The sequence below is a fragment of the Peromyscus maniculatus genome, chromosome 3 (assembly GCF_049852395.1).
Source record: "Peromyscus maniculatus bairdii isolate BWxNUB_F1_BW_parent chromosome 3, HU_Pman_BW_mat_3.1, whole genome shotgun sequence".
NCBI classification, from domain to species: domain Eukaryota; kingdom Metazoa; phylum Chordata; class Mammalia; order Rodentia; family Cricetidae; genus Peromyscus; species Peromyscus maniculatus.
Window position 1 is genome coordinate 121,387,312 of NC_134854.1, and position 23,249 is coordinate 121,410,560.

At 44.7% G+C, this 23,249-nt stretch overlaps 1 protein-coding gene across 15 annotated transcripts in view; it reads right to left on the minus strand.

Annotated features, from left to right (window-relative positions):
* Positions 1-23,249, minus strand: part of Foxp1 (forkhead box P1) — a 524,457-nt gene that overhangs the window by 95,936 nt on the left and 405,272 nt on the right. For 2 of the 15 annotated variants that reach the window (XM_015989432.3, XM_076567457.1), the window contains exon 1: positions 8,693-8,824. The exons of 11 other annotated variants lie outside the window; for them this stretch is intronic. Coding sequence is in view for 1 of the 4 variants with exons in the window: in XM_042273713.2 (XP_042129647.1) it covers positions 9,203-9,463 (261 nt within the window). In the remaining 3 variants the exon portion in view is untranslated. Of the gene's footprint in view, positions 1-8,692; positions 8,825-9,202; positions 13,129-23,249 lie in introns of those variants that run through there. 2 more of the 15 variants (XM_042273713.2, XM_015989422.3) reach the window with 2 other exon arrangements.

Genomic DNA, 23,249 nt, shown 5'->3' on the forward strand with positions numbered 1-23,249 from the left:
GAATGAACTTGACTCTCCCCTGCTTGTTCCCTTTGGACACTTTGATAGAGGGTCTGATGAGTAATAAAACGCTTCAAGCAGCAGGCGCAGCCCAGCCAGGGACAGGCGCAAGAAGCCTGAGTAACCCTCCCAACTAGTGGAGCGGTCCCTGAGTAATCAGACGTGGGCCATTATATCCTGATGGCTTGAACTTTGCTTTTACTATCTGAAACCACAGTTTCACACCAGTTAGCTCCCAGCCACCAAAGTGGGCCAGGGAGCTTCATTTAGAAATGCAGTAAAACAGATTTTGGTTACTACCCCCCCCCCATACACACACACACCCCTCAAGTTTCTGCACCAATATATCAGTAGAGGAGGCTGTAGCAAGGTTTCACAAAAACATTCGAATGAACTAGAAACCATAGTGGGGTAGAAAAGACAGGAGAAAATCGGAGCACAGTTTAAGGTTTTAAACAGTTAAGAATTATGGCCTATATATCCACTCCCTTAATTCCCAGTGTCCAGCTTTCTCGTGTAGCTAGTCCCTCCTAATACTAGGAATCAAAGGGCATGCAGTACCAGCGAGGGGCTATTACAGCCCACACTTTATTACCCATTACTACTGAGGTCATTAACGGCAAGAGTGATTGTCGCAGCCCTCACCTATTGATCACTGTAACTGCTATCATTTAATCCTGTGTTGAATGTCTGGAAAGCGGCTAAAGCACACGAGAGAGAGTGGTTTAGCATTGAGAAATATGGCCAAAGCTTAGAAATTACACTTTGATTCATAAAATCTAGCCAGTGGTTTAAATCAATAGTATTTAAAACAGTCATGTGAGTTTTTAACTACAGCCGTCTAATATTTATAGGGCTCTCATTGAAAGCATTCCACAAAAACTAAACTTTGTCGTCCACCCCCCACCCCACCCCCAACCCTGACACCCACCACCTTACCCTCCCGGAGAAAAAAATTCATTTCTGATGCTCCATGTAGCTACAAGGGCTTGAGCCTTATCTGGGAGTTGAAGCTTATTCTTGATTTTTTTTTTTCCCCCTCAGAAGACGATTTAAATATCAGGCAAGGAGAAAAATTATCCCTGTACTACAGCTATGTCAACCGTATGAGTGTGCAGAAATGAGTGTGCTGCATGGGGCTGTATGAGCTCACAATGAATCACAGGAGGCAATTTATGAAGACCTAGAATGATTCTGTCTAGCTGCCTTCAGGGATCAGAAATTCGAATAAAACTTCTGGCAGACATTTAAAGAGTGCTAGCCTGAAAATACTGAACTGAAACACACAGATGCACCTACAGAGTTGTGACACTCTTTATTTGAGCTTCCAGGGGATATCAGGAATTTCAAAAAAAAAAAAAAAAAAAAAGTGAAAACAGTGCAGGATATGCTGATGACTGACAGCGCTGGGGTGTGGCCTGTCCCAGGTGCACACAAACCCTCCCGAATGGCAGCCATACAGCTGTGCTCGGCCATCAGAACGTGGCTAGTATGGGCCTGCTGCTACTTAACACCAGCAACTAGGGAAGCATCTTCTGCACCAGCAACTGCTGGTGAGGCCCAAGCACTGCTGGCCCAGTTTCCTTTTTCTCCAGGAGGACTCGGTACTGTTGGAACCCTGGCAGACCATTCAACAAGGCACGCAGGCTGCTTTCTTCTTTCTCTTACTTTCAAAAGTGGGGGAAGGTAGGCAATGGGGAAGAGGGATGTTGAAATTTCAAAAGCAAACAAACAAATAAAAAAAAAAAAAAACCACCACTCATAGAAACAATACTTGGAATCTAGGAGACAATTGAAGGAATTGGGTGGGAGACGAGATGACACTGTATGAATACTGAAAATAACATGTTATCATTTCTTTCTCTCCCTTCCCTTTACACTGAAGGGCACTACAAGTAAGCCCTGCCCAGCACAAATACACAGAGACTTTGGACGGTCACATCCTCTCATAATTACTGTGTATACAAACCGTATAACTGAGATGGTAAAAAAACGCAACATCCCACTTCAATTTCATTAATTATCTATCATAGTGTCTCCATTAAATTATTTTCAAAGCATTACTTGGAAACTGTTTTTCAACCTCTGATCATGAGCCACATGTGTGCCCCCAGAAACTCACTTCCCTTCCACACTTCCAGCGGTGTTTGGGAGGTAACTGGTACACGCAGGCCGTGTCACCCAGTCAGCCACAGAACGAGAGCAAAACAAATTAAATTAGGAGGCTCGAGAATGTCAAAACAAAAGCAAACAAAGAAAATGGCTCTATTTTAAGAAAAAGGCATTATGCCCAATTTTCTAGGATCACAAGGAAGCTAACTTGTACCAGCAACCACCTGGGAAAATATAGGCCAGTTTTCATAATTAATAACCAACAGATACAACAGACAGATCAGCAGACACAAAAAGGCAGGGGGCTCCTAGTCTCTGTGTGGCTAAAAAATTAAAAAACAAACAAACAAACAAGCAAACACCCCAAAACTTAAATCAAGTACCACGCAAGGTAGCTGTATCACAAAATGGGGGAAAATGTATTTCTGACATAATATTTCTGTCTTAAAAAAAAAAAGACATGGTATTCAAGTGGAAAGTACAATTCTCTTTCATTGTGGAATGCTGCTTTTTGTATAACTCCTTTAGACTTAGCTCTTTTGCTACAATACTGTACAAAGCATTAAAGCAGGTAATGGTTATTATATTAATGCAAAATCATCTAAGTAGTCACTCATCAGCATAACTGTTCTCTCAGCAACAATACAACCACCTATTAAAATTTTAGCAAAAAAAAAGAGGCCTCTTTAAAATGCAATTAGCATTTCATTTTTTATCATTTTGTTTATTACATTCTATCAAAGAGAGGCTATCTTCCTTTCACAAAGAATTGTTAAGGCCAATACTTGCCTGCCAGTCAGGAGTTATTTCAGGTTACCAACCCCAAGAAGCCATCTCCTGCAGAAGTGAGTTCTTTTTGTCTTTACATTAAAAACAAATGGTGAAACTCCTGTTTGTCTAGAGCACTGGGAGTGGAGGCTGCCCTGTGATCCTCTACCATTTTCCAGGCAAGCAAGGTTACGCCTCTAAGTGCCAGCCTAATTGTTTTAGTTCTAATAAATATCAGCTTCATTTGCATAAAAATGTAAAGTTTACATAAATTAAATTGCTTCTCCCATTAGCAATTGTTAAATACAGGAAACAATGGGAGCTGTACATGAAAATAAGCGCTTGCTAAGAACTGATCTCTTCAACCTCTGAACCACCACCACCACTACTACTATTATTACTATTTATTATTATTATTGCTATTATTTAAATTGAGAAAAATGGCTTCTCTTTTCTTCCTCAATGTCATTTTCCTGTAGGCAGGCTGGAAAGCTCTTTAGTGTGAGATTTGTTTTTTTTGTTTTTTTTTTACTCAAAATATGCCGACATTTCATATTAACCAAAACAACAAAAATCATTTTTAAGCACTGAGAACAGGAGATAGGGATGACTAGTCCAGAAAGTTTCTTAGAAAATATCTGACCCACAGATCTTTAACTTTTAAAAGGCCAAGGAAGAGACTCTGGCTAAGTAAGCTCTCTTAAACTGAAACATTATTGCAAACAATGGCAGAACTAGCAACTGCATCAATCCTGTGGAGAAGCATGCACCATTAAGCAAGCAAGAAAAATTTGTAGATAGTTTTAGATCAAGGGTTACTATGACACAGGGGTAAAAATTAAACGTTTACCTTCCCCCTAAAATATATATATATATTTTTTTTTCAAAACTAAGAATTAAGTTGATAATGCTCCTTACTTCAAGGTAACTAGCCCAGGAAATATCAGAGAGAATAAACAAATACAAATATGCCCCCCATAATTATTAGGAGGGGCACTATAAGTGAATTTAAACATATAGAAAGGCCCCAAATGAGATTACTCCAAAGTTGAATATGAATTTACCAAAGCACTACCATTTTCCTGTTACCTTTTCTATAATTACTCATGCAATTGCTCACACGTAACTCCAACACGTTCACCTGATACATCACAGTTAAGCAAAGGGGTACAAATGAGATTCTAATGAGAAAAACCATCAGTTGCTTCTTTAACAATTTCTCCATTCATTGATTTATTTCTAATAAAGGTAAGAACCCAACCGAAGGCTTCCTACATGTGAATGGTCAAAATACGTTTTTAAAAGGTGCCTGGTAAAATCAAGGCAAATGAGGAACCCGTGAAGACCCGCCTCATGAAGTGATGTGACAATTAAGAACAACTGAACAAAAAGCTAGCTTCGGGGACGACAAAAAAAAAAAAAAAAAAAAAAGTAAAAGAAATTAAGCTGCCACAACTGTAACAGGTTAGATGAAAAAAAAAATCAAATTTTAATGTATTCTCCCCTGTGTCATCTTGTTTTGTCAAGACATCAAATAGAATAGGGAAGTACAAAATAACAAGCCCTTGAGAAATCACAGGAGCTGACCTTTTTGATGTTGTTGATTTACCTTGTTCTCAGTTATTTGAACAATGATGTTTCAGATTTAAGGGCAAGATAAAGCTTAAGAATTAAAACATGATACCGAGGTATTCTAAGAAGCTCATCGGCACAGTCAGCCTGCACTTTCATTGATTAGTTGCTTTAACCCGATGTGAACACGAGGCCTAATGCACAGCCTTGAGATGCATTTTTTTTCCACTCTAAATTAATTCCCTCCCCAAACAACTGCCAGGTTGGAAGGACTCAGAAAAGGATATCCCTTTCCATCATCTGAATGGAGACGTCCAGGTTAGCCCTTCCCAGTGACTCAAGGCCCCACAATGTACAGACAGATGTTTAGCAATGGAGGACCTGAGTTTTCTGTGTTAAATCCAAGGGAGTTGGGGGGAACTGAATGGACAAGGCAGGCACTCTGAAATGACTCAGTTTTCAAGGAATACCATGCTCCCCACCCCACTCCCCAAAAAACTTGCACCAAACAACAGTTTTAGCTTACAGGGTCAAGACTTTCCTCAAATATAACATTACAGATAAGCATTGAGTTAGACTTATTGCCCCAAATCTAACCTAGAGGTACAGCTGGATATCTCAGCAGCAACGCAAGTGCAAGCCTTCTACAAAAATCTTAGGACAATGACACATGCAGAATGATTTGTATATATAGGCAGTTTCTATCAAGGCATATATTGAAACAAAAAGACATAGCAGTTAAAAACATCTGTTTTAAAGACAATAAAGGTAAATAAGCCAGTATTTGCAAGCACTAGAAATTATAAAGACCAAGACAGTTAACAAGGCGATTTGAGGACTGTAACTCCTTGTTACTGACTGCAGAGCTTAACATGCGACACACAGAGAGACACAATGTATGCCTTTAGTCACTCTAACCTTTTCTGGTCAACTGTTGCTACGGTTTTCCCTTGACTGTAAATCACAAGGAACTACCTCAAGGGGCTCGTCACCGATCACTGTTTCCCCAGTTACTCAGAGCGTCGTTCTAAGGTTCCCCTTAGTGATGCTCGTCCACAACGAAACCACATAATAAAATGAATTTCTCCAAGCTTCCTTTTTGCCAATACAAACTGTACTCAAATTTGAGTATGAGCTGAGAATCTGGCCACCACATTCTCTCCTGATCGTCACAGAAACACAGTAATTCAAACAGCACCTCCTGCCACGTTAGCCACGACAGAGCTGGACTTTGATTGCTTTTAATTCATCTAGATTTTAATTTCCCTGTCTCTTGCCATTGTGTGGAGGCTGGCTGAAAAGTTGCAGAACTGGTCAGTGTCATAAAGGAGTTTATCTTTCCAGTGACAGCTCCTGACAATGTGTAAACCCCAGGCTGCGATGGAGAGGGTTTGTTTTCAAGGTACATTTAACTGCAAACAAAAAAAAAAAAATTTTTTTTTTCAAATCAACCACTCCTATCATAAGCTTTCTGATGATTTACAGTTTACCAACTGAGCAAGGTTACGCAACACTGCATGCCTTTAGATGCACTGCTCTAGCTGGTGGAGATTTAATTAAGATCACAGCCTCTAAAATCCCTGTCAAATGAAAATTCAGAGAAGACAATACTCCATATAGCTTCATGCACAATGTTGCCATTCCATCCCTGAAAAAAAATATGAGTTAATCCACGTTTCTATGGCTGCAGACAAAAGTTCACTAATTTTATTTTCTTTTGACACTTAGGTTGTTTTCTATTGTTTGCCATGAGATCATTCCTTTCCAGGGAGGGAAGGGGAAAAAAGAAAAAAAAAAAAACCCGAGAGTGAGACACGCTGCAGAAAATGCAGTTGACATTATTATCCGACATTATCATAGCTTAGCTATGATGTCATCAATTTTCATATAAGCAGCCCAAACTCAAAAGTTTCATCTGATGAAATATGTTTATTAAAAAACACAACACAAAAGCCTACCTTCTTTCAATCACTTGGATTAAATCACTGAAAGGCCGTGTTTCTCCTTTCTTTAAACAGCCAACTTTCTGTTAGACAAGCTGCGGATCTGGGAGGAAAGGTAGCTAGCTCTTTAGACACACTGGCAAATATAAAGTCCACTCCTAGCATTCTGTGCAGTCCTCGGGGTTGGAAAACAAGTGTCCTTGATACATTTTTATTTCTTCTACACTAGAAGCCATCGGTGTTAATTTGTCTTGAAGGGGAAAATGTGTGGCTGAGTGATATTTACCTAGTCAAATGCATTTTAATTTGCATCATTTTGATATCTGGTTGCTTATGTCACGCCTCTGAAATGACAGGTGCTTGCAGTCTCTCTCCCGACGGCCACTACACAAGTAACTGTCTTGCCTCAAAGGGCTAATGCAGTACTAATGAACAATAAATCAACTTTGATTATCAAGTGTCAGCCCACAGAGTTCTACCACATCCCAGTGACTCCGGCAGCCAGTGTCTGGGCAGGCAGTCTGTATTTTGGTTTCATTTTTACACACTTTTCACTGAAATGTGTCAGGCAGCTACAAAGAACCACATAAAATAGAGACTTCCCCTCCCCAATTCTGCCAAACTGCTCCTCTTGATTTGCTTTACTGAGTGATGAATCTGAAATATCCGAGATAGCCTGCAATTTTTTTTAAGCAGCAATTACAGCAACACACCAAACCCTGAAAGAGAATCTTAACCTGATTGTGTTCCAGGTCTCTTGGACACTGACAGGAGTTTGTAACACTTTATCACATACACCTCCTTTAACTGCATATGTGTATGTATGTGTGTATGTATGTATATGTAAACTGCACATATATAAGTTGTATATATATGTATATATAATGTCTTCATGGAAAATAGCTCACAAACAAATACAAGCAAAAAGGGCTGCCTCAGAAATAAAGAAGTCACTTGCATCTTTAACTGAAAATAAAAAATGAAATTGGCTTTTTACCCTAACTTCCTAATGATAAAATACATGTAAGTTTTTTTTTTCCCTTAGGCAGATTAGTCACTGATAGTATGATTCACATTTCCTGTTATCAGCCTTATTTTTCCCCCAAATGTGTCACTTTCAGAATGTTGGAATCTATGGAAATGAGGTGATTTGCATTTTTAAATGGGCTTGATTAGAACATTTGGTCTGTGTGGACGAGCATATAACAATTATCAGGCATTTTAGTTGCAACCGGAAGGCCTTGAAGGAGTTAACCCCGGGGAGGAAGAGGCTACATGTGCTGTGCTCTGAAACTACCATCCTTTTCCTAAAGGTCCTCGGCTTCCCATCACCATTCTTGGGAGGGGGAAAAAAAAAAACTCCCTTGCAGTTCGGATAGTTGAGTTAGCTACACTGAAGGCCAGTTCAGATGGGAGTTCATGATGACAAGCCTTCAGCTTCCGGCCCTTCCAACCCAAACCTTGCTCACTACTTTATGAACATGGCCAAGTAAAGTCACAGTGGATGCGTATCTCCAACCTGCCGGAGTGCAGGGCACAGCCTGCCTGCCTGCCTGCCTGCCTGCTGAGGTGCTGGGATCTCTCCTTCCTTCCCCCCCCTCCGTACTGTGGGTACGAACTCCTTGAAAATCAACAGCTAAGCTGCAAAGACGCCTGGACAGACAGAAACAAACTACCAGAAGCAAAAGAAACTGCCACACTGGTTCCACTGAGACTAAAGGTTTTTCTATTTCACACGCTCGGGGAGTGACATCAATCACATATCCCAGATGGATGCCCCCCGAGTGGTGTGGAGGGATGGCACCGAGGGATAGCCAAAAGGGCTTTACCAAAGTGGCTTCGCGAAGGCCACACCAGCGGCAAATGAATCGCCAACACCGGGAAAGAGGCAGAGGGAAAGAGAGAAATAGACGCAGGACTTCTTCCAACTCCCAACTCCACTTCACCCAGGAACAGTTTTTAAAAAGAGACAAGAGAGCGTAACAGACAGCAAGGGAGCTCTGTGTCCAGGACCCACAGGCCTGGCTTCCCACCCTCCTGTTCCTCTCCGCCTCCACTTCCAGGGCGCAACTCCGCTCCAAGTTGATCAACAGCGCCAGGGCTGGTGCTGCCGAGCCTGAGAGTCAAGTTGAAGGCTGTGGGGCGCCCCTGCCTTCCCTGGCGAGCTCCCCCGGAACCCGGGGAAGCTGGCAACGCATAGCCCGGGATGATGAGGTGGGTTGGGGGAGAGGAGGAGGAGGAGGAGGACAAGGAGGAGGAAACGAAGCGGGCAAAGACGGAGGAGGACCGGGACCAACCTGACACTCTCCATGTAGCCGCCAGGCGCGCGCAGCCGGCTCGGGGCGCCCGCGCGGGGCCGGGCTGGGTCCGGCGGCCTCGGTGCAGGCGGACTGCACGCGCAAGGGGCGCTCGGGCTCGCGGGCTGCCGTGCCGCGCCGCGCCCACCCGCCCCGCCTTGCTCCACCAATCACAACCCGCCTCTAAACACCCCGCGCCGCCGCTGCGCCCCACACAATGGGCTCCGCCCGCGCCCCGCGCCCCGGCCCCCTCCGCGCGCGGCAGGTGAAACCGACGCTCGGCCCCGCCGCCCGCCTTTTGTCTCCCCAGCAACTCCTCTTTAATTGCTGTTAACCCGGTGACCCCCCTCGGGCTGACGTCTGGGCCGGAGCCGGGCACCGCGCCGGGGCGCGCATCTCCTCTCCCCCCAACCTCCCCCTTCTCTCTCTGCGCCCGGGGCCCCGCTGCCCAGCCAGCTTTGGGGAAAGGGCTTGTTTCCCTCTTTGAAACTGACAAAGAGTTGTCCTAACCTTCGGGGACGCTGAGCAGGAGGGCCACCCATGCGCCCTCCGCCAAGCAAGCCCACAGCCCCAGCTGCTCCGAGCTACCGAAGCGGCCCAAGGGCAGGGTTGCGGGGCGCCAGGCTGCGCCTTTCCTCGAAAACCCGGCTTGGTGGAGAACTTTTGCTTCACGTCCGTGGTGGGGCCCAGCCGGAGTCTGCCCGCCACCCTTGCCGATCTAGAGGCCGCCTCACAAAGTGTGCCTGTGCACGCAGTGAAAGAACCCCACATGGGGCTCCAAATAATCCGCAACCCAACGTGCCTCGTTGCTACTTCCCCTCTAGACGACAGCTGCCACACGTTTGCTAAGAAATAATTCTTGAAATTCCTTTCTTATTTATGCAACATCAGCCACAACAAAAGCGCCTCTCAACAGGCACTTTGAGATGACCCGGGTTAGAAACACTCACTGCTTAGATGCGGAGAGCAGAGAGCAGAGCTGCTTTTTTCTTTTCTTTTCAAGTCACCAATAATGCTAAACTTTGTTGGCTCAAGGGCCAGGATTTAAGTGGCAGGCAGGTTAGCCTAGGTATCAGCAGCTTCAGAAATCACCTCTCAATTTTGCCATTTCCAAACTTAGAGAAGAACTTTCTGGTTTGTGTAGTATTTCAAAAGACCAAAACAACAACCAACAACAAAACCCAACCAAAACATTTTTTTTTTATTATTGCCTTTAAAATAACAAGGAAACAGAGTAGTGAGATCAATGATTACCCACTCCTCTTCAATACGAACTTTTTTTTTTTAAGTAACACAGTATCACCCAGTCAATTCCAGGACTTTCACTTGAAAGTACTTTTCAGCTTGAGGTGTATTAAATGCAGGTTGCTACCAAGCAGAAAGCACACTGACAATATTTCTAAGCAAGAAAACACTTGGACTTGAGTGAGGTCAGCAAGGGATAGACATTCCCCCTCCCCAGGAATCTGGCTGGAAAATGTAAGACACCCCCCCCCCCCAACACCTCCCACATCTCTTCAGGTGTTAAATGACTGTAGCATACACCACTTTCTACACTGAAGTGTTTTGTGTCAGATAACAAATTTATTAATGGTCTTTGGTTTTTTTTCCCCAGGTCACAAAAATGTCACCCAACCCTTTCATGAATATTCAATAAAGAACCAGGGTGGCTTTGGGGATGGGGGGTGGAGGTGGGAGAAGGGCCTTGACTCTTACAGAAAACCCTAACCCCTCAATCAGTAGAACTCTGAGTTTTAAAGAAACCGGGTGCTTCTTCCAGAAAGGCAGGCAGGAGCCCCAAAGTAGGAAATGAAAATAGAGGAAGTTTTCCTCAAACCAACACCCCGCAGAAAGTAGAAACAGCCATTTTGAAACACACAGTGATTTTTTTTAAAAAGAAATATTAAATTAATTTGAGAGTTAACGAGTGTGAACAAAGCTGGGGTGAGCTGGAAATCAACGGCATGTTTCCTCCAGCCTGAGAAGATCCGCAGGAGCTGTCCCATAAAACTCCTGCATGCTTTGACAAGTAGGGCTACCCCCATGCAGTGTTTATCGGTTAATAGTCGCCAGGAGCTCCAAAACAAACAACAAACAAACAGGCAAACAACAACATTACCGACGCTCAGGACCCAGCTGTGGAGGCCAGCCATACACAAAATAATTAAGGAGTGACGCAATGCCAGCGGTAACTCAAGTGCTAAATTGCATGGTGCTGGCTGGGAGCACCCTGGGACTGCAGAGCAGGAGGGCGCACCGAGAGAGAGGTCTGGTAATGCCCCTTGGGGAAGCTGTGTGTAAAGGGCTGAGGGTCTGAATGAGAGGGTAGGAGGGCAGACAGAGGGAAAAGGCTTAGCAACCAGCCCAGAGGCCACCTGGAGCCCAGGCCACCCGCTCCAAACAGAGGACACAGTGACTCAGAGGCCAGTTGTGGGTAAGGAGTCGCACCACCAGTGAGAAAGTTGTGTTTCTCTGTAGGAGCCTGGGAGATTTGGGCTAATTCTGGGAATCCTAGGGTGGCCTCGTGAGGGTTTTGGCCATGCGATTCTGGCATTCAGGGAGAGTCGCTACACTCCATGCCTTGAGGAAAATATATAAATATTAAACCTCTCAGTGACAGAGAAGTCATAATTCCTGCCATTTTTTTCATCACCTCCAACACAAGGTTGTTTGGGAAAAGCTAGGGGAAAAAGACAAAGAAAAAAAGAAAAAAAAGAGGAAAGGAAAACAATTAGGTTATCAAGGGGGCTTTGGCTTGGTTTACTCAGCCCAGGAGCGGATACAGCTGCAATCTGAATGGAAATTGCCATCCCATTTTTCAGAGGGAGAAACTGAGTCTCAGTAATGCAAACTGGGAGCCAGGCTTGGTGGTTAACATGTCTCTAATACCAGCAGCACTTGGGAGGTGGAGTCAAGAGTTCATGGTTATCCTCAACTACATAACAAGTTCCAGGCCAGCCTGGGCTCCATGACAATTCGTTTCCCAAACAGAAAAACAAAAACAAATAAACAAAAAACCAGAAAGGCGGCGTGGTTTTCTTTCCCCATGAGTCAAACCCTGAGTCTATAAGGCAAAGCTGACACTGGGGTAATCAGCACAGAGGAGGGGAGCGTGGTTCCACAGACAGGATACCCGGGGGAGGGGAGGGGGAGGCGCGGGGGAGGCTCATGTTTAAGGAAGAGTGAAGGAAACGATAAATACTGTACTTAAAAATATTTTTGATGCCCACATCCTAACACCCACAACAGACACAGTCTTGTTCAAACACCACACATTAACAAACCTGTCAGTTGCTAAATGAGTCCATTGTGCCCTGGCTGTGCACTGAAGGGCAGATTACTATGATCCCACACCAAACTCTAACCACCAAATAATACACCTGGGACCTGAGTCGGCGGCTCTGGTTTTGCGGAGCCTCAGCCCCGAACACAGAGGGAAGTGAAAGGTTTTACTGCCCGTTCTGAGCTGGGAAGGGAGACAAGACGTATTCAAGGCAGAGTCTGCAGGAGGAACATCCCCTCACGACATTATTGGGCATGTTGATAGATGGTGCCACAGCAGTGAGGTGGATGTGGTCACAGGGCTCTGGCCCACGTGCTTCTCGGCATCTGCTTGGCCAGAGCTGCTTGCACACAACTAGGGAAAGGACACGGTGATGGGTCCGAAAATGAACTGTGTCTGAGAGGCCGAAATCTAATGCAAGTTCATGGTCTTCTTCCAGACGATGCTTGCATTAACACTTGCTCCCCCTCCCCCCTTTTCCTCCCCCAATTAATTTAGTAGAGTACCCAGAATAGAATGACAGAATTTAAAAAGGGGAAAAAAAAAAAAACCCATCAAGTGATTCTTCTGCTGAGGCCAGGGGATAGAAATTGTAGGTCCTTCTCCACCCAGCACCATGCTGACGGACTGCCAGAGAGGCCTGCTTCTTCACAAGGTACTCCCCTGTACAGTCCTCCAAAGACCACCAGCAGGGCCAGCCAATTAGAGTTTCTAAATTGCAGCAGCCATGCCCCATTCCTGAGATTTGGGCATCTGTCTCTAAGGACCCCCGTTTCTGTCTTGATTTAAGCAGTGCTTTTACTTAAAACTATAAATTAATACATCACCCATCTGCAGGGAGCTCAAGCAGCTAGCTGCCTATCGATAGTGTTTATGTGGCTGTTATGTCTACGCTGACAATGAAACTAATTATGTTGTTTTTCATCTGCGCCTGTTGGTTTGGCCAAGGGAAAAGCCTCTGCTGCTCAGGAGTTTAAGTTTCTCTTTATGACAGTCTCCAAATTGCCATTCACATCTTCACCAAATGCAACATTGTACAATGTCAGCGTCACTGGGTAATTTATATATGTGCACTTGTCAACATTATGATGGGTACATGAGCTATGGAAAACATTTACAAAAGAAAATGTTTAAAAATTTTTCACTGAGACCCTGTCTCAAAAGAAAGAAAGAAAGGAAGGAAGGAAGGAAGGAAGGAAGGAAGGAAGGAAGGAAGGAAGGAAGGAAGGAAAGAAAGAAAGAAAGAAAGAAAGAAAGAAAGAAAGAAAGAAAGAAAGAAAGAAAGAAAGAAAGAAAGAAAGAGCTCCTTCATGATAAATGTGAAGACGTTCCCGAACATCAAAGTAAACAAAATCATCCATAGAAAAGAGAAACAGCAACGACCTGTCTGGACCCTGCATCTAACTGACTAATAAATTACCCTCTCTTGTTTATGATAAAACTATAATCCCTTGCTTTAACATGATGTGAAATTTATTAGTGGGCTGCTTCTGCTACGGGTTACAACAGATTACATGGATGTGTATAAAATTCTCAAAATCGGGCATGTTTTAGGGCAGTAGAGAATTCCCGTATGGGCTTTATCCTTCAGGCATGGGGTGGGGGTGGGGGGAGTCAGGACCACCCCCAAGTGACATTCTTCATGTCCCCTCCCAAGAGTGACAGCACCTATGGCTCACCCACATGTTAACCCTGGGCAGGAAGCTTAACAGGAAGAGGGCACTGAAGAGAACCACTGAAAAGATGGTTCTTGGGGAGGGGGGGAGGGGGGGTGGGGGAATTCCTTTAATTTTTTTAAAAATATTTAATTATGTAGAAACTCGGTGGTATCAGATGGAGCCACTGACCACCTTTAGTGGAGTCAGCTTTTCAGGTGGTCCGTGGTGTGAGTGTGCCACAGGCAGGCGAAGAGACAGGGGAGCATGTCCCATCTTGCCCTGGGAACAAAGCTCACAGATCCTCCTCCTATACCACGCCACCCTCCTCTGACCCCGGGTTGACACACCCTCGTGTCAAAACCTTCTTTACGCCTGCCCTCTGCTGGTAAGGCTGCCAGGATTAAAAAATTTCATCGATCTCAACTTCTTTGGAAGACAACTTTTAAAAGCCAGACAGAGAGAAGACGTGTAAGGATCTATTAACTGAAAGGCACACGGAAGAGGTTGAGGCAAAACAGAGGGGGGGGGGCGGGGAGAGGGCAGGGGCACCAACAGCAAACTGTGGTACGTTTAATGGCCAAACCACCATTCGGCTATTCTACCGCCAGCTGGCTCAGGGTTAACGACTCAGCGGTGCAAACTCTACAGTTTAGCTTGCCTAGGAGAGCAACCTGCATGGCTGCTGGGCATCCTGCCTTCTCTTGCACACTCTCCCGGGAGAATATGTCAGCGCATTTTCAATAAAACACCTTCTTAGCAGTAATGGGCCACTGTTCCCGTTTCAATAGTCCCTAAGGTTTCATGATTTAGTATATTTAGCTGAGTCAAGTTCAAGTTTTCTTCTGGCATTCAGAAGATCCATAAAAGGAGGAGGGCTCTCTTGCGCCTGTCCTATACGTGAAAAAACAGTTCAACTTTTGAATCGTCATTAGCGAGAGAGGTGTCCCCTAAAGAAAGGGCTGCTGCGCTCCAGGTCCCAACCAGCTACCCAGCGCTTGCAGGCCAGCCTCGAGGCTGCTGGAGGGCTCTGGCTTTTAGGGGGTAAATTTCCGCAGTGGCACGCTGGGGTTTAACAGTGCATCCCCTGTCAGTGTCAATGGGAAGCAGGAGGCTTGCACAAATCCCTGCATAGCATTTCAGAAATATATCTCAGGATGGGAAAATGAAGCTTAGCAGTTGCTACCTCAAAAGCATTCGGGAAGTCACACTCCTGACAGTGCTTTAGATGCCGAGTAAATGCTCTTATAAAGAACACCCAATCCGGCGGACAATAAATCTTACACCAGGGAAGCCCACACAGGGCTGCGGAATCCCCTCTAAAGATAATTGCCTTCCACACAGTGTGGCAAAGAAACCACTACATGGAAAACATTTTCTGTAGCCCAGAAGCTCTAGACAGCTCACTTTTCTTTCCTTAATAGTCAGCGATCACACACACACACACACACACACACACACACACACACACACACACACAGAGAGAGAGAGAGAGAGAGAGAGAGAGAGAGAGAGAGAGAGAGAGAGAGTTAACCCTCTACCTTTAAGAGTAGCCATAGCAAAGTGCAAGAGTGTTATCTATTTTTAGAGAGAAAGGTTAGGAGGCCTACTCCTGGAGTAGGGGAAGAAAGCAGAGGCTGGAGAAAGAGGATGCCTGCAGGAACAGAAACATGAGAAGGGAATCTACGGGGTACATCCTTATAGACAACCTTGGACTCCCCAAGTCAGTCTTTGAAGGCTCATTAGTTTCCACACAGTTCCAAGTGCTGGGGCACATTCAACAGGTACAGAAAGAGGCGGGCAGAGCTGTTCTAATCCAAGGTGGCCTCAGGTGGTCTGGATCTTATTCCTGACATGGTCATGAATGCATACTGTAGCTGTGGTAAATCATATCCATTCTTAGGGCCTACATATGTCCTCCAGACAGACAGATGGATGGAAGATGGCCTAAGTGATCTTAATCTGTAGGTATTATGTGTTTATAGTGATAGTCCTATGTAAAACAACCAGAAGACAGTTTAAGCATAGAAAGAAGTGTGGAGAGATGGCTCAGTGGTTAAGAGTATTTCCTGTTGTAGCAGAGGACTGGGGTTTGGTTCCCAGGACCCATGAGACTGCTCACAATCATGTGTGACTCCAGCTCCAGGGGATCTGACACGCTGTTCTGGCTTTCTTAGGTACCAGGTACCTATATGGCACACATACATATAATAAGAACACACACACACACACACACATACACACACACACACACACACACACACACACACACACACACACCACATTAAAGAAAGAGATGGTAGATGTTATGGTGCATACCTATAATCCTAGCACTGGGATAGAAAGTGAGCAGTTCATGGCCACCCTCTAACACATAGTGAATTTAAAGCTAGCCTAGGCAGTATGGCGCCTGTCTCAAAACAAAACAAACTACAACAGCAAAACGTAGCATGAGTTTTAGCATTTGGGAATCACTATCAAGTCACCAGTAAGGAAGAGAGAAAGAACCACAAATACACTTGTCTGGGAAACCTCCCACAGCCTGGACTGGGATCCTAATCTGGAAAATAAACCCTATTATCTGGGTGTGGCAGTACACAGCTGCAATCCCATGAAGAGGGAGGCCGAGGCAAGAGGAGCATGCCTCTGAGGCAAGCCTGGGTAAGTAACAAGACCTGGTCACAGAAACAAACACAACACAGCAAGAGAAGATGCAGGGGTGAGAGGGGAGAGGGCACAGGGGAGGGACCTCACGAATTAGCAGCAGTCGTGCGCCATGGAGTAAGTCACAGTCACACACAGGCTTAATGGCACGGCTGACTGTGAATAGACAAGGTCTCAGCTGCAGACCCGAGATGCCCTAATTTCCAAACACAGTTGTGATCTTTAGGCTTACAACTCCCCCCCCCCCCCCCCACTTCCTTAACCACCTTGGTTGGTCTGTGTCAATTGCCTGAAGTCTCCTCCTACCAAAATTGTTTCTGAATTTCCTCCCTCCCAAGCCATTCACCTGCTTCTGCGTCAGACTGGAAATAGGTGAAAGGACAGCTTCATCATCAGGAAGATGTTGGGACTGACAGGCTCAAAGCCTCACCTGAGGCTGGACTGCAGGGGAAATTTTGGAGACGACTGTCACTGAGATACCAGGTCCCTTTTGAGTCAAAGAGCTCTGGAGGAAACACACAGAGAGAAAGTATGTAGTCCTGCCTGCAGGCTGATTATGGAGCCTTTGTATTATTCCAAATGGCATTCCATTCTTCACGAGGAAAAGGAGCAGATGAAGCAGGAAGCTTTCAGGTCATATAGAACTTCCCTCTCTTCAAACAAATAAGGCATTGTGTCTGAACAATAGAAGGGATGTCTAATTGATCTTAATTAAATTCACTGATGTCCAATTTTTGAGATGGGTCAGGGCACATCTATGTAATGTCACAACCTAACAGGCCGGACCTCTGGGATTGAAGGGCACTGTGGTTAACCACTTGCTGACACCCTCCATCATCCATCAGCATCCAGTGCCATCCGTCAGTATCCACCACGGTCTACCCTCCTAGTTCAGTATCTTGGTTGTATCCTTCTCTACCCTGATGTCTTGATGGACAGGGTCTCAAAGTTCACCCTCAGCAGCTACAATGCCTCACCAAGATCAGCCTAAGAATAGTGCCAAACCCTGCCATGAATGACATTCTATGAAACAGAACTCTATCTGTGCCCACTGCCCATTGGAGTTACTGCAAGAGGGATATCTGAACTCCATAGAACTATTGGTTACCGGTGAATCACAGAAATACATTTTGTATTTTTTCATCCACATTAGAAGCAATATCTGCCTCATAGTGGATAGACATCACTACATTCTTTTGCACAGGGGTTAGTGTGCCAGTGTGAACGTCTGCAATGTTGGGCAAGACCTCAGTCCCCAGATATATGTCTACGAGCCCTCTAGTGCTGGTAACCGTAGGGGACTCCTCTGGAGTCATTCTGCCAGTGAATGGCCAAGCTGAGATGGGATTCTCTAACCAGTCTCACTTCTAGAACACTCCAGCGTTCTCACTGGCCAGTCTTTATGCTAGCTGCAAAGCTCAGGTGACTTAAAGGCAAGAGACAAGAAAGCCAACAACAAAAGACCATGCCAGTCTCAAACACGGAGGTGGTGGGAATCCCACAGAGAGGTCACTGAAGGTCATAGATAGGGGTTATGTCCTGGGACGTTGGCAAAGAATCTGGCAAATTAAAGGGAAATGAAAGGTGAGTGGTACCTGGCAACATGATTAATGATAAAAATCAGAGGTTATTGTGGAAGTGTGTGATGCTTGTAGCATTTCCTGTAACTCCTCCTCACCAACAGAGAACTATAAAGTACATATTGGTATACCTACTTAACAGATAGATAGAGTGAGGCTCCAAGAGTTTAAATGACTTATCCAATATCTTATTGTGAATAAGTGGAGAGCTGGGACGTAATGATCTATAATATTCCCCTGGAGATGAGGCTGGGGCTAGATGTAAGCCTAGGACAAAGAGGCCGTACAGTTTGATGCCCTTGGAAGACAAATGTGACCACAGATCATCAACTGATGGGTACAAATTAATCCTAGAGCAGTAACATTCTGGCCCCCTTTCTGCTTTGTACACAAATGTACAGGGGCAGTTCTCAAAAAGGCTAGCAGGATGAAGGATTAAGAAGACGGAGGGGCCGGGACAACTGGTGTGTGCATTCCTTTGATCAGGGAGTACTCCACACTCCTCTCTATTGTGGGAGAGACTTTGCTCCTCACCTCCTTCTAACACATTACCAGACACCAACCAGTGGCCATCAGCCATGGTCTGCATGGGGCCTGGCTATACTTTTGGTAAATATCTAATCTCCCTGTGCCTCAGTTTCCTCAAACTTCACCCACCAGAGGCTTTGAGAAGATGGGATGGGTCACCACTTGGGGTGCTGTCAACAATGAAATTCTCCCCATTGCTCTCCCTGTCATCACACACAACTTCCTCCTCTGGCTATAATGAATTTCCACAAACCAAAATGTTTCTTCAGTCCTCTGGGCTTCTTATATTCCTAGGGAAGAGGTTATACCCTAACTCCCACAATGCCCCTAGGCAATAACTATGCAATAAAATAAGACAATTGGTTGTTCTGGGCTTGAAATCTAAGGTTATTAGAACAAGAAACTGCTCCGCGAGGGCAAAATGGCCACCTCATTTGAATACCCAGCTGACCAGGTGTGCGATATCACCAGCTAGAGCATCTTCTGGATGTGCCAAAGGAATGTGATGGTCTGGTGAAGAGCAAGCTCTCCAGGATCCACTGAGCCCATTTTTTGGAGGGTTATTCTGCTCCAAATGGCAAGAACTGTCAACTATAATTGGCTAAAAAGAGAGCTAACTTTGAAAAATCTTCTGAGTTTGTGTGTGTGATGCGAGTGTGTCTGTGTGTGGTTATATGTATGAGTACATATGTATGCATGCCACAACATCTGTATGGAGGCCAGAAGATACTCAAAGGTCAGTCCATTCCTTCCACCTTGTTTAAGACAGGGTCTCAGGGATGCTTTGTCTGTGACAATAGTTGACCTACAAGCTTCAGGGAAGGCATCTCTCTCTACCTCCCACTGTCTTCATAGCAGTGAGATGGCAGATGCCACTGCCTTGTCTATTTACATAGGTTTTGTGGATCCAAACTCGGGTGCTCATCCTTGTTTTAACAAATGCGGCAACCCACTCAGCTATCTCCCCAAGCCTCGAGACTCCATTTTTCTGAATCTTTAGCCCATTTTCCAACGTTTTGTTTCTGTTATCTTATGATGTACAGAGAGTGTGTCTCCAGAAAAGAAAACCTTCCATGGAGTCCCAGTCAGTTTGGCTATGGAGAGTGCTCAGCATCAAAGATTTGATGGCCTAACAAGCTGACAGTCAAGATTCTTTTCAAAGTTTCTAATGTACTTCCCAACGTGAAAAATGGAAACTGCTCAGTGACCCTAGGACACTTGGAATGGCCTCTCTCTGTCATGTTTATTTTCCTAGTGAACATCAAATCGACATGCAAGGATCCTAGCAGAGAGGCTCTTACCTGGACCTCTGGAATAAGGGACATTTTGAAATGAGAGAAAGGTCAAGCTGAATATTAAAAGGATGTTGTTCTGATCAGCAAGTTCCATGGACAGGCTAGAAAAGCATTCAGACTATGGGAACAGTACACTCAAACATCACACAGGAGATGTCATGAGCCCAAACACTGGCAAATGTAGTAACCTGGCATGGTTGGCCAATTAAATCCAGGCTCTAACAGCATCCTTGGAATGCCAAAGAGTTTTTCTGTTTTTTCCTCTCACTTTCACTGTGTTTGTTAAATCCAAGTTTTATCCATTTTCTGTCTCACCCCATCCCCAGTCTTTCATCCATCTCATCTCCATATTACCATCGTCTCTCCTGGTGTTGACCTCAGCTGGGTCAAACACACACCTATTGTTTCCCAAGCCAGTAGTCTGTCCTTCTTTGTGCTATCGTGATATGCATTCAACCTGTGATTTCTGAGCTTCCAAGAGGGAGATTTTGATTTAGCAGATCTGTAATGTACCTCTTGATTCTTTTAGGTGGCTAGTTTGACATCCAAGTAGGGTATGGAAACCACTGGCATAAACTGAATGAGAATACACTCAAGGGTTAGATATTTTAGTTTTTAATGAGTTCAAGCAGTACCAAATTGGACCCAGATAGATTGGCATTCAAATTAAATAAAACAAAAGTTTGGAGAGACCTTTTGTCTAAGTAGAAGCAACTTCCAGAGATTGTAGACTGAGTGACAATCTTTTTAGACTCTGTGGAAGAGAATAGGGCCCTGACACACTACCACAATCAGGAGAGCACTGACCATTCATTCACATATCTCTTAAACCCTGCAACATGGCTCCAATCTTTGATCCATAGGCCTAGTCTTAGCATACCTGCTCTGGAGCCTTCTGCCTGCATAGAAGGCTCTTATGAATCTCATTCAACTGTTTCTAATAAACTAAGGGACGTTGTGGGGCAAAGGCAGCTACAGACCAGTCTAAGACAGTGAAGCTGAATATTACAGAATAGGAGAAAGAAGCCACATCTAAATAACAAAAAATACTCCTCTACTAGGCAAAAATATCTTTTCCAGCATAAAGATGAACACACCCAGTAAAAGAGGCCCCTGACCTACCTATGTTCCCATCCATGGCATGGAACTAAAAATGGTACCATCTTCCTGACTCCCTAGCATCCCAGCAAATACCAAAGAGTGTCCTGCATTGGGCCTCACCAACTATCAGATGAAAATGCATACCAAGAATACACAAATGAATCAATGCTTTCTCTGTTTCCTCTTTTTTTTTTTTTTTTTAGACAGGGTCTCACTATGCTATTCATTTCCTGACTGGCCTAGAACTCTCCACAATGGCCTCAATCTACCTCCCAAGTGCTGGGATTAAAGATGTGTGCCATCTGCTGGGCAGTGATAGCTCATACCTTTAATCTCAGCACTTGGGAGGCAGAGGCAGAAGGATCTCTGTGAGTTCTAGGACTGTCAGTGCTACACAGAGAAACCTTGTCTTGAAAAACAAAACAAAAACAGACAAAAAAGATGTGTACCATCATACCCAGCTCCTTTGTGCATGTGTGTGTGTATATGTATATATATATATATATATGTATATGTATATATATATGTGTATATATATATGTGTGTGTGTGTGTGTGTGTGTGTGTGTGTGTGTGTGTAGTTCTCTGAACCATAAGCTCAAAAAGTCAAAACCGTGACTTTCCCTTCTTTTGCCACCTACAAGACCTGTATCAGCTATGAGGAAAACGAAACCAAGTACTTGCCAAATATGATCTCTGCATGGAAGATGAATACTTCATATAGAGACAGGGGCCAGCACTGCCATGTTAAGCAAAGTCTTGATGACAATTTAGAGATGAGTGATGTCAAATGCAGAAAAATACAAATGCACCCAGGGTCCATGACCAGCGTCTTTCGAAGTTTAACAACAAAACAACTAACAGAAACAGTTTATAGTATTACCAAGAATGGAGTGTACGGCCCTATGTACACTTGAATGACTGAGACCAACAAGCTGTTCTTACAGAAAGTGGGCACTACTGGGGTTTTTGAAACACCACCAGTTTCCATTGTTCTTACCAGCTTAGTCTAACTGAAAGAATTCATCTGGGCAAAGTAGTGCACTCAGTGCTTGGAAGGTTAAGGGAGGTGAGTTCAAGACCCGCCTCAGCTATGGTAGTCTGTTGAAAACATAAAAATGATTAAGTAACACACACACACACACACACACACACACACACACACACACACTGAACAACCTAGGCTGGAAGACACTGCTCAAGTGTTTCTAGTAACAGGACATTGTGAAATGAGATCTGTACTATCCAAGGAGACTCTTCTCTATAATAATACAGGGGAGATTTGTAGGAAGGCCACAGTCCACACTGCCCTAAGGCCACTGAACAGTCCCAGACAGCAGGCAGCTTGCTTCTTCCCTCCTCGCAGAGGTGCCCTGATTGTGCCTCTCATTAGGTACTTGGTAGGCTGGACTTCCCCATGACTTTCTTCATTGCTGGAGTGGCCAGTAAGGAGGGCAGGGGTCCAGGTGCCCTGGTCTAGTTCAGAGGGAAGCCAGGGAATTGTTCTCTCATTATTCTATTAGCCAGCCTAAGGTCTGCAGGGGTCCCCACCCCCTACTAGGCCCCGATTGGCTCCTACTGGTTTGACAATCATTCCCTGACTAATTGCCACAGGAAGTGAACCTTGGAGTTCTTCACTCTGTGCTTGGATCACGGCACCAGTTTGTATTCACTCCCATTAAAGATCTTTTCATCCTGATCTACAACTTCAGCCTGCTGAGACCTTTAAAAAAAAATTCCTCATTTCACCAAATTAACTCCTCACCTTCCTCCTTGAATAAAGCAATTTCTATCTCTTCTATCTTCTCTCAATTTCTTGGATCACTCAAAGGCATTTTTAAATTGGCCTGTCCCAGTCTTTTACCGATCTAAACTAGAGTGCTATTGTTATTAACTGACCATTACCAAGAGCTCTGCTAAGTCAGGGATTTTCCCTAAGCATGTCCTGTTCCAATCTGAAAGCACCTGGATAGGTTACCTCATTGGAACAGTGCCTTGTTGTGCTGCACTTCATAAACTTTGTTTGCTTTGAGGCAGGGTCTCACTATGTAGGAAAGTCTGGACAGGAATTCCTAGCAATCCACCTGCCTCTGGCCTCCTGAGTTACCGGTATGACTAAAGGCATGCTCCAGAGTGCCTGGCCTATTTGCTTGTGCTTTGCTTTACTTTGTGTTAAATAGATGTGCACATGCAAAGTGTATAGAAAGCCAGAGGACACTCCAGATGTCATCCTTAAGAATGCCATCTTTTCACAGCCTCACATTGGCCCGGAGCCCGCTCATGATGCTTGAATGACTGATCAGTGAAGCCTAGGGGAGTCCCCAAGACTGGGATTACAAACCTATGCTATCACATCTGGAGTGTCCTAGGGACAGAATGCAGGTCCTCATCCTTGCAAGGCAAGCGCTTCTGAGACTGAACCACCCCTGTACCTAAACTGTATCTTAAAATG